Source organism: Chrysochloris asiatica, unplaced genomic scaffold, assembly GCF_000296735.1.
Source record: "Chrysochloris asiatica unplaced genomic scaffold, ChrAsi1.0 scaffold00007, whole genome shotgun sequence".
Taxonomy (NCBI): Eukaryota; Metazoa; Chordata; class Mammalia; order Afrosoricida; family Chrysochloridae; genus Chrysochloris; species Chrysochloris asiatica.
Window position 1 is genome coordinate 35,230,589 of NW_006408525.1, and position 12,558 is coordinate 35,243,146.

General features: G+C 44.2%; 1 protein-coding gene across 1 annotated transcript in view; it reads right to left on the reverse strand.

The window, feature by feature from the left end:
- Positions 1-10,115, reverse strand: part of ERN1 (endoplasmic reticulum to nucleus signaling 1) — a 96,717-nt gene extending 86,602 nt beyond the window's left edge. Inside the window, exon 1 of the mRNA XM_006833582.1 lies at positions 10,052-10,115. Within this exon, the coding sequence (XP_006833645.1) occupies positions 10,052-10,099 (48 nt within the window). The 5' untranslated portion in view covers positions 10,100-10,115. The remainder of the gene's footprint in view (positions 1-10,051) is intronic.
- Between the last annotated feature and the right edge of the window lie 2,443 nt (positions 10,116-12,558).

Consider the following 12,558-nt stretch of genomic DNA (forward strand, 5'->3'; position numbering starts at 1 on the left):
GAAAAAGAACATTCATTTGGGTGAATAAGTTTCAGTATGTTTGTAGGAAATATAAAATCAGCAGTATCACTTTAATCATCACAAGTGATACTATACTATACTGTTTCTAGGAAAAATAGCTGTGATGACAAGACATATGTTTTGAGAACTGCGGCCTTCAAAAGGAACAGTCAATGAATCAACTGTTGATTTATTAAAAGTCTTGAGGCAAAAGTTTAAATGGCCTCATAATCGACTCCAAAAAGAGTCCTGTCTGTGAGAGGTAGGCTACCCTCAAAACCAAACTCAGAGAACTGCCCCTCATTATTTCAGGGTGTTTGTTCATGGGCACCAGACACAATACACATACACCATACACAATGGGGCTTCAGAAAATTCAAGGGGGAAATCCCATTCGCTTTTCATTCTACTTTCCCATAAACTTTTTGAAGCTGCCTCGTATGCTAGAAAGTTGGTCTAGAACCATTGTAGGCCCAAGAACCCTGAAAACGAGTTATTCAAGAAAAGAGAATGAAATATGTTCATTCACTGTTAGGTGCCTAAGGCATGGGTAGGTATCCAGATTACCAATAAAACAAAATCTAAATGCCCTATCTTTACCTCACTTCAAGTCCACCCTGCTGCAAAGACAACAGCTTATTTAAAAATAAACCACTTTAAATTTGGTTTGTGCTTTTTATAAAAGTAGTTACGTGCTCAGAGACTCAATGAAAGGTTGGCAGTTCAAATCTGCCAGCACTGCCATGGGAGCTACCTGCTTCCACAAATATTTACAACCTTGGAAACTGCCTAGGAGGCAGTTCTACTTAGTTCTATAGAAAAAGGGTCACTACGATTTGGAATCGACTTGAGGGCAACGGGGCTTGTACTTTTTAAAACATTCTCCCAACACTACTTGGGGCGTGTGTGTGTGGGGGGGGGGGGGCGTGTCAATTGGGGCCAGGAGTTGTAAAAATAAAGTATGCAAATTCCAGATCTGAAAATGTACCCCAAGGAAATAATTAAGCAGTTAAGATTTAAATAAGTGTTTCGGCAGACAAGAGGATTCATCACATTGTTTATAGATGTTGTCAGTTGCCTTCCAAGTCAGTACAGACTCATGAAGACCTAATGCATAATAGAACGAAACCCTGGCCTGGCCTGCGCCAGCCTCACAACTGTCAGTACATTGTCCACTGTTGCAGCCACAGTGTCAATACCTCATTTTCATTCTATATCTAAATGGATTCCTGATGTGGTGTTGTAGGGTCAGTACTGTACTGCTAACCACAGATGGACAGTTCAAACCCACCTGCAGCTCCTTAGGAACCCTATACAGACAGGGTTGCTATGAGTCGGAGCCAACTCAACAGCACTTTATGACAGTAACAATATATCTAAATGATTGATTGGTTCATTTATGGCATATCCGTGCAGAGAAGTACTGTGCAGCCAATATGAATAATATTGTAGAATTAAATTTATTGACAAAGAAAGGTCTAGGGAAGTCTCCAGTTTGAGTAAGAAAAACATTATCCATGTAAATACGTGTACAGAAAAAAAAAAAAAAAAAAGTCTGGAAAGTTGCACATCAAAATGCTGACAGATTAGCCATCAAGGAACTGCACATCGAAAGCAAGAAGTGAGACCACGTCACACCTGCTAGGACGGCTGTAATAAAAAGCCAGGTAATAACAAGTATTGGGAAGGATGCGAGCCTGCAGGGCTGAGTAGAGCTGGAACCCTCCAACATTGCTGGTGGGAATGTAAAATGTATCGCACTTTGGAAACCAGTCTAGTGATCCCCCCAAAGGATAAACATATAGTTACTATATGACCCAGCATTCTCACTCCTAGATACATGTGTAACAGAAATGAAAGCATTATGTTCAAAGCATTATTCATTAGCAGCCAAGGCAGAAACAAACCCAAGTATCTACCAACTGATGAATGGACACATACTGTGATATATCTATACATGGGATGTGATGACGCTGTAGGATAAACACTGGACTTTGAACCACAATGTTGGGGGATTGAGCCCACCAGCCACTCCATAGGAGAGAGATGAGGCTTTCTGCTCCCAAAAAGATTTACAGCCTTGGAAACCCTATACAGGGTAGCTATGAGTTGGAGCCAACTCGATGGCACTTAACAACAACAATATATCTATACAAAGGATAATATTCAGGCATAAAGAGGAATTAAGTACTGATTTATGCTACAACATGAATGAATTTTGAAAAAATTATACTAAGTGAAAGAAGCCAGTCGTAAAAAAACATATTGTAGGATTCCATGTACACCTTCTTCTCACTTAATGACTATCACATTATCTGACTATCACTTAATGACTATCACATTCACATTTATGACAATAGTAAAAAATCTGTCTATTTGCCACATTAACAATGTATGGCTATATATGACAGTACCAAACACTAAGGCAAGGTGAGGATCATGCTGGCAGGGTGGGTAAGGTTCTGTGTCAACCTCACTGGGCCATAATTTTCAGTGGTTTGACAGTTATGTAAAGATTTCAACATTCTTTATTTTGTGATCTGATGTGGTCACCCTCCATTTTTGCATAACACTGATAGTCACATAACAACCTGGTCTTTGGAACCTAACCATGTCTATAAGTGAGAAGTGGGTGTATAGGAAATGTCCAGAAAAAGCAAATTCACAGTAAATTAGTGGTTGTTTATGGCTGGGGATAGGAGTCCTAGTGGTGTCGTGGGTTAAGCACGGGACTGCTAACTGCAGGTTTCCAAAAAGATTTACAGTCTCAGAAACCTAAGGAACAGTTTTACGCCTACAGGGTTTCTGAGTGTCAGAATGAACACAAAAGCAGTGGGGATCAGGGAGAAATGAGGAGTGACCGCTAATGGGCACAGTGTTTCTTTGGGAATAATAAAAAAAAGTTCTAACATGGATTGTGGTCTAGGGCTGCACAACTTTAGGAATACAGTTTGTTGTTGCTGTTGTTATAATGCTGTGGAGTTGGTTCTGACTCATAGCAACCTTGTACAGAGTTTCCAAGGCTGTAAATCTTTACGGGAGCAAAAAACCTCATCTTTCTTCCGCGGAACCGCTGGTAGTTTCGAACTGCTGACCGTGAGATAAGTAGCCTGATTTGTAACCACTACACTTTTCCTTTATCCCGGGGTTTTCCTTCCAAGACCCCCAGTGGACACTTGCAACTGCAGAAAGTACCAAACCCTATACAAGGGGGCTTCCAAAAGTTTGTGGGAAAATGGACTTAAAAGATAATGGCATCAAGGAAGAAGAACATGAGCGGAATGTGGGACCCTATCCAGAGAAGCAGCGACACCATAGATGGAGACAGAGATGAGGACATGGAGAGAGGGAGCAGCTGAGGACTCTAAATTCATGGAAAGAGAGGGACTGGGTGCTGGCGGCTAGGAGGCAGGCTTACAGAATGTGCCCTTTGGTTGTTTAAATTATTATATATTCCTGAGTGTTTGTGTGTACATCACGCCCCCCACCTCAAAAATAATAAAATGGACGGAATGGAAGTAAATACTGTTGAATGATGATACACGGAGGAGATCGTAATCACTGTAATGAAACAATGGTGTAAAACCAATGTTCTCCCATATAAACTATCACTCAGTTCACAATAAAAACTAAAAAGAAAAAGATAATAGAATGAACTTTTTTTAAGCCCCCACATATAGACTATGTTTTTTTCCTATAAATACAGACCTATGGTAAAGTTTAATTTATAACTTAAGCACAGTAAGAGATTAGCAACAATAATTAATAATGTGACTGTGATCTTAGCAACCTCGACATACGATTTCTTTTTCCTTTCCTTATCAAGTTGAGAACTTTCACCTTTTCACTTACAGGAAGTACTTTACAGCTCCTCTTTGACATATCCAAACTGCCAGCATCACTACTCTTGAGTTTTGGGGCCATTATTAAGTAAAATGGGAGGGGACTTGAACCAAGCACTGCAATATTGTGACAATCGAGGTGTCAACGAAATAACTGGTGGGTGGGTAGTGTATTCAGTATACACAGCATGAAGGAGCTCTGGTAGTGTAGTGGTTACGAGTCAGACTGCTAACCTTAAGGTCAGCAGTTCGAAACTATCAGCAGTTCTGTGGGAGAACGGGGAGGCTTTCTGCTCCCATAAGGATTTACAGCCTCGGAAACCCTATGCAGGGTCAGTAGGAGTGGGAACCGACTCCACGGCACATAACTACCACCAGCATCATGGACTGGCCATTCTTGACTCTCAGAAACCCTGGAGGAGTTTCTGAGACTGTAAATCTTTTTGGACCCCTGCAGTCCTAGTACGGTGCTGCAGGATAAGCACTGGACTGCTAAATACAAAAAATGGTGGTTCCATTTTGGGGACTACTGCATACTAAGAGTCATTGAATTGTACACTTTAAATGGGTGGGTTGCATGGCATGTAACTATGTGTCAGTAAAGCTGTTAAAAATGCTAACAGTGGGAATGTTTCAGGAGTGGGATTGTTGGAGATTTTTGTTTTAATTTTTTAATTTACATTTATCTATAATGTGGCACTGTAGGATAAGTACTAGACTGCTAACCACAAGGCCGGTGGCTCAAACCCACCAGCCGCTCCTTGGAAACCCTATAGAGGGTTCCTATGAGTTGAAATAGAGTCAATGACACTTAACAACAACTTAGTTTTTAACCTTGTTACAATCAATGTGGAGTCCTGGTGTGGCGCTGTAGGATAAACCCTGGGTTGCTAACTGCAAGGTCAGCGATTCAAACCCACCAGCTGCTCCTCAGAAACCCTATACAGGGTCATGATGAGTCGAACCCAAGTTGACGGCACTTGACAACAACAACATCAATATGATTACTTTGAAAAATATTTTGAATCTTCCCATGTTATCTTACAGATAGCACTAAACACAAAAGGCTTGAAGAACATAAACCCTTCCTTATAATGGGGAAAATGGTAACAGCTCAAAATGACCTCAGCAGGGTGATGGCTAAGCAAAGGATGACTTATTTCCATGGCAACCTAGTCAGTTCTGACCCGAGTCCCTAACCCATGGCCAGAAACAAGAGGCACAAATGCTTTCTGCATGAAAATGCTTTGACATACTCAGTACATTTCCTAGCAGGTTATAAGGAACAGTCTGTGAAAGAAGCTGAACAAAAATACAAAACACACATTTTTACACTCTTGTCTTTACTTGTGCTATGTTTGTTCATGTACAGCAATCATGAGACAATCATGTAGACAATGTATAAAAGTAACTTACATATTTAAAAAAGGAATGCAAGCAAGGACCTTATGAAGATAATTACATTTTTAGGTTCTACTTTACCCAACTAGGATCTAGTCTATTACACTCAGTGAAGTAACTATGTGTTGCTCTGACACAGGGAAGTCTAAAGCAAACACAGAATATAGGTAAAGATAAAGTGGAGAGGGAAAAAATCCCTAGGTTCTAGGGAATATATCCAGCTGGCTTGTTTATTATTCATGCACTATGATTCACTGTCCCTATTTTTTAAGCCAGCATCACACTCTAATCACATTGCTAGGTTACAAGCCCCAAGTTATTTGTGCATAATGAAAACGGAATCCATTAAAATGATACCTTAGGCTTTTCTCCCTTATATCATCTCTTTAGTGAGAACATTTGAGTAATATAAAACACCTGAAGATTGCTTTGAATCCTCAAACCAAAGAGGTTTTCCATGAAAATTATATCGTTATCCATTGGTAACTCTGTTCCTCTCGTCTATGTGGGTGGCACCTTTCTATCCGGACATGAAGAAAGTTGGATTTAGCTCACCAGTTTTATATTCAGGAATATCTCCTATACATTTTCTCTTGTGCTCTTAGAAGCAGCTACGCTAAGATAGAAAGCTAAGTGGGCAGGCAAATTAATGGAGCAGTATGTATGAACACACATGTGTACAACTGCAATCTTATTCCTTCCTGATGAAGAGCCCTGAGAGTAAAAGTTTATGAAGCATTCTGCTCATGGCCTCAATATAAACATCTTAATATCACCTGGTAGGATAATGCCTGCAGTGATGGCTAGCAGAATAAATGATAAAGACAATGTTCCTAATTAAGATTCATCTCTCTGTTGATATTTTGACTCTTTCTATTACATGGTGATGCGGTAATTAAGGGTTCAGCTACGAACCGAAAGGTCTGCAGTTTGAACCTACCAGTGGCTCCTCAGGAGAAAAGACCTGGCAATTTGCTCCCACAGATGTACAGGCTAGAAAATCCTATGGGGCTGTTGTCTTCTGTCTACAGGGTCCCCATGAGTCGGGATGGACTCAATGGCAGTTGGCTGAGTTTTCTGTCACACATATGATCCATGGTTCTCTCTTTTTTCCCCACCTCCCTCTAAATCGAAAACACTTGTTGAATAAAAGCAATTTTACATATTATAAGATGGAATGATAAAAAAAAAAAAGCTTTCCTATCACGTGCAATAGAGCGCGCTGATAATTGAGAGAACACCATTATAAAAGGATTTAAGTGACAGTGATGATGTAGCACAAACACACACTGGGGACAAGACACAGGTCCAGGAAGGGGAAATCTCACTGATGAAACAAGCGCATTCTGGATCAACAGGAGACAGTCCCAAGTGCTTAACAACACCGACATGACTGTATTTTGGATCTGGTAGTCCAGAGTCTTAGTCCATAAAAATGAGTCAATGTCTGGCTCATCAGACACTTGGAGGAGGGGGGAAGGTGATGTTTAAAAAAACCCACAGTATTGTCTACAGTTTGCCAGTTACTTCTTCAATCAAGAAATACATTTTTTTTTTAATGCAGAAGTATAATATAACATTCAAAAAATAAATGATGGCTGAGAGCAGGGGTGGGGAATCTCTTTTCTGCCAAAATTTCTAACATCATTCACGGGCCATACAAAAGTATCAAGTTTTAAAAATTAGCCTGTTCGGGGCTGATGAAATGAAATGCGGATGGGTCTCTTGTGATACAATATTGAATACTTGTTATTAGGACTGCTTGTGAGGGTTGGAAATGTAAAGGTAGACATTTTGTAGCAAGGAGGGGAGTGATTGACTTTGCAGTCTAGGAGCAGAGGTCCCTGGGACCATCAAGGGAGAAGAGCGGAGAGTGGGACCCTACCCAGAGAAGCAGTGATGCCTGAGATGGAGGCAGAGACAATGACATGGAGAGATGGAGCAACTGGGGACTTTAGACACAGAGAGGGAGAGGGGCTGTGTGCTGATGACGGGGGTGGGGGTGGGGGGGCAGGCTTGTAGTGTATACCCTTTGGTTGATGATGCATGGAGGGAACTGTAACCATGGCAATGAAACGCGATAGGATGAATGTAAAACTAATGTTCTTCCATGCAAACTGTCACATAATTCACAATAAAACATTAAAAAAAAAATTTAGCCTATTATATTTGGTCAAACATTCACCCCTAAGGAGTCCTGGTGTGGCGCTGTGGGTTAATGCACCAAACTACAAAGCTATTTGACCTTTGAACAAGGTGGGTGGTTCAAGCTCACCAGTTGCTCCTCGGAAACCCTATACAGGATCACTATGGGTTGGAACTGATTCAACAGCACTTCACAACAACAATAACAAAAAGCAATGTGATGGCTGGAGTCCTGGTGTGGTACTGTAATTTGAAATGCAAGGTCAGTGGTTCAAACTCACTAGCTGCTCTTTGGAAACCCTACACAGGGTCAATATGAGTGCGAACCGACTCGACTACACTTAACAACAATGTGATGGCTGCTCCTTGGAAACCCTATACAGGGTCATTATGGATCTGAACTGACTCAACAGCACTTAACAATAACACCACCTCTGGCTTAGAGTAAAAAGCACTTTAAATGGGTTATAGGGAGTTCAGTTACCTATTATGCGTATAGACGCCTTTATACTTGTCAGCTGTCCCCCTGCCTCACCTAAGAATGCAGAGTTTCTAAGAAACAATAACTTGCCTGAGGGCATAGCCAGCAAATGATTAGTTAGTACTTGTTGGTCCAGTGGATTCCAACCCATAGCGACTCTATATAGGGTTTCCAAGGAGCAGCTGGTGAGCTTGAACCACCGACTTTGAAGTTCAAACGACTTTGCAGTCTGATGATTAACCCACAGCGCCACACCAGGACTCCAGTTAGTACTTGGATTTGTCTAACTTTATCACCAGGGCATTCTGCACACAACACCATCACTGCCTATTTTATCCACTGCCGTGGATTCCAACTCACAGCCACCTTATATTGGGTTTCCAAGACTGTAAATATTTATGGGAACAGAGGACCTCATTTTTCCCCCTTGGAGCTGCCAGTGGATTTGAACAGCTGAGCCGGCAGTTAGCAGCACAATGTCTAACCCACAGAGCCTAGTTTAACTTATTGCAAACTTTGTGATAAGCTTTATTTTGAATTTTAAAATAAGAATTCTCACTATGCTTGGGTGGGGGTCAAGATTTTTATTGGGGAATAATTCTGGGAGTGAAATGCTGACCTTTCCCCCCCCCCAAAAAAAAACAGCTGTACTAAAAATATAATCTTTTGACAAGGTCTGGACTATTTTACTATGAACTCTTGAGAAGTTTGGATTTCTAAATACAATTTGAAAATATTTGCATGAATTGAAACTATAGGCTCAACTAAAGCTGAATAATTTTTGGCTCCTTAGCATAAGTTCACTACAATAAAGAAACCTCTAATAAATAACAATTAAAATGCTAAAATAAAATGACAGAATAGCAAGTCAGAACATATGAAAATAACACCACATGTGCCTAAGCCCAGAAGTTAATGAAACATCGATTTCCAGGTATTTGTTTGATCATTTTGTTTATACTAATATTTGTGAACAGCTAGCTGCCAGGCAATTAACCAAGGTAAACTGCAAACCCTGAACCTAGCTTTTTTTTTTTTTCAATCCGGAGAAAAACTTAATTGACACAAGTTCGATCATTTTAAAAGTGCATACAAATTTTCCTTTAACAAATCTGAATCTGAAAAAGATGACCTTAATTAATTACTTCAGCTGTTTAAAATGATTGTTCTTCCAAGATCACAGTCCATTATTTGCCTAAGAACCATAGCCTGCAAAGAGCTTCCGCAGGCATACACATGTCAGTTCGCCAATGAACACCCGGCACATGATAGACCGTATTAAAGAGTACACAGTGGAGGTCATTAAACAGAACCTGTACAAATGTACCATGCCCACATCCTGAACAATACTTGTGAAAAACAAAACAAAAAAAACACTCACTAATTTCTTTCAAGCAGGAAAAAAAAAGCGAAGTCTGCCCACAAAATGTCCTCTCAAACACAGTGCCCAAATCCCACGGCCTTAGGGCAGGCCGTAAATAGTTCAGAAAATGTAAAAATGAACGTGAATCTGGCCCTAACACTCTTCTCCAGAAAAAGGTGAAAAGACACTCCTGGCAGACAGCCCTCACTATTTAACTCTCACCCGAGGAAAGGGTCTTTCACGGACTGTTTAGGAGCAGCTTCACCTCTGACCCACATGGGGTCTTAAAAACCTAGATTCCCCAGTTTGTAAGTTGCATAAAAGGAAGCCTTCTGCTTCCCAATTTTAAGACACCTGGAGAGCAGGTAAGTCAGTTGAATCAGCCCCTGGGTAAAACTGCATACTCCCTATTCCATTCGTTTTCGCGTTTTAAAGTTCAAATAAGGATTGCAAACACAAGACATTCCCTTTTCCCTCGATGATAGGTCCCTTTACATCCTTCTGTGACCACTGCCGGGCCAAGCCGGTGACCAGCTGTGGGGAGAGTCCAGCACTTGGGGCGGCCTCCCGAGGGTCCCGGGCCTTGTGGAAGCAGCGAGGTGGCGCACAGCCGGTCACAAAAGTGCTCTGGAGCCGCTGTCCCCGACAGTCGCGTGTCCAGGAGGTTCCCTGGTGGCGGCCGCCGCTCGGGCCAAACAGGCGCCCCCAGCCCGCACGTCCCTGCGCCCGCTGGACTCTCGGAGGCGGCGCAAGGGGCCTGCGCTCCCGACTCGGACTCCGGCCCCAGCTGTCCCCCACCCCACTCTCCCGGCAACTCACCCCAGGGACAGCCAGCAGAAGCGCCAGCAGCAGCAGCCGGGCCGGCATGGCGGGGACTCGGCCCTGGCTCTGGGCCCGGCCGGCCGGCTCCGGGGGCGGTGCGGATGGGCAAGCGGGCGGAGGACGGAGCTGGGGCGCCGCGACGACAGCACGGCAGAGGCCCAGCTTCAGCCGACGCAAGGTTGACTAGTTGGCGGCGGCAGCCCCATTCCCGGCCCTATAAACGCCGGTGCCGGCGCTTCTTCCGGTCGGGGCGGGTCCAGGGGCGGGTCTGAGGCGGGGTTTTTCCTGGGGGCGGAGCCAGAGTCCGGGCCAATTCGAAGGCGGAGCTGGGAGGGGGCGGAGGCGGGGGCGGGCTGGTCGTGATGGGGGCGGGACCTGAGCGGAGCCGGTCGAGGGGCGGGGCCAGGGATCCGGGCCTGCTGGAAGGCGCAGCTGGAGGGGCGGGGCCGAAGGCGGGACTGGCCTTGGAATGGGGAGGGATGGGGCGGGGCGGGGCGGGGCAGGACGGAGGACGGAGTGAACTTCTAATGGCCCTGGGTCTGACGGTCTCCACTGTTGAAGTTACGACCTTCGCGACCCGGCTCCCCGGACGTTGGTCTGTCGAAGCCAGGAGCTTGTCCCGAGGCTGGAGGAGGCCGGCAGTCCTGCTACACCGGCGCACCTGTCCCAAACAACCCCGAAGGACCGGTCGCTTCAGAAAGGATCAGAAATGAGGACCAAAAGAGGGGTGGTCCCAATTAGGTGGACCCGCCCCTAATTGTCTCCCCATCATCTATGACATTTACTGAGGCGACCCCCAGAGCTAGGGGTTCAGCAGCTGGCAGGGCATTCCAGAAAACACGAGTTCAGCACTCTGGGGTCCTCCAGTTGTGCCTCATCTAGTCCGAAGCCCCTCTTGTTCCCATCCTTTGGCCCCAGGAATTCCACTCACAAGTGTCCAACAGCCATCAATTCTCTTTGAAATAAAGATTCAAAAATTGTAAACTAAGAAGGAACTCGGTTCAGCTCCTTGTGTCCTGTATGTTTATGTGGGACTTGTTTATTTGTAGATGGGACCTTATAAAACTTGCCTTGACCTGTTAGAACGCATTGGAGGGAATGGGGTAAGTCGCGGATTTCTACGGTGCCTATTTGAGGGTTCTAATCCTGGTGTAAGGAGCTCTGGTAGCGCAGTGGTTACGAATAGGGCTGCTAACCTCAGGATCATCAGTTCAAAACTACCAGCTGTTCCGCGGGAGAAAGATGAGGCTTTCTGCTCCTGTAAAGATTTACAGCCTCGGAAACCCTGTGCAGGCAGGGTGCTATGAGTCGGAACCGACTCCACGGCACATAACAACAACAACAAATCCTGGTTTGGCTCTGTAGGCTAATGCGTCAGACTGCAAAGTCGTTTGAACTGCGAGGTCAGTGGTTCAAGCTCACCAGCTGCTCTTTGGAAACCCTATACAGGGTTGCTATGGGTCAGAATCGACTCGACAGCACTTAACAACAACAACAACAATAATCCTGGTGTAGGAACTCTGGTAGCGTAGCAGTTACGAATTGGGCTACTAATCTCACAGTCAGCAGTTCGAAACTACCAGCTGTTCCGCGGGAGAAAGATGAGGCTTTATGCTCCGGTAAAGATTTACAGCCTCGGATACCCTATGTAGGGTTGCTATGAGTTGGAACCCACTCCACGGCACACAACAACAACAACAAAAAGGAGCTCTGGTAGCGTAGTGGTTATGAATTGGGCTGTGAACTGCAGGTCAGCAGTTCAAAACTACCAGCTGGTTCTGGGGGCTTTCTGCTCCCATAAAGATTTATAGCCTCAGAAACCCAGAACAGGGTCGTTATAAGTCGGAACCATATCCACGGCACACAATAATCTGAATCAAGAACCTGGAAGCTGTTTGGTTAAAGTGTCTAGCGCTGAGCTGGGAAAGGGGGGAAGGTCACAGTATTTGTATCAATAGAGAAGGAACTATGATTTGGAGCACGAGGAAAGGCATATTACGTATTTCATACTAGGAGAAAAAGAAAAGGGAGACCTCAACTTGTCATCATTTGTTCATATGACCATCTAAGGGTTTTCAGGATCTGAGGAAAGGAGTAAGTAAGGCTAGAGAAAACAGCAAAGAAATAGTGGGGAACTGACCAGTGACTGACTGTGTGCACTGTGGACCAACCTCAGCCACCTATGACAGACAAATGCGCACGTGAACTACCCTCAAGACCAGCTGCTGTCGAGTCCGTTCCATAGTGTCAAAGTAGTAATGTGCTCCACAGGGTTTTTGATGATTGATATTTTGCGAATGGAGTTCTGGTGTGGCACTGTGGGTTAATGTGCTAGACTGCAAAGTCGGTTTGAACTGCAAGGTTGGTGGTTCAAGCTCACCAGTTGCTCCTTGGAAACCCTCTAGTGGGTCGCTATGGGTCGGAACCGACTCGACAGCACTTAACAACAAGAACAATTTTGCAACTAGGTCTCCAGGCCTCTCTTCCCAGGTTCCTGTGGGTGG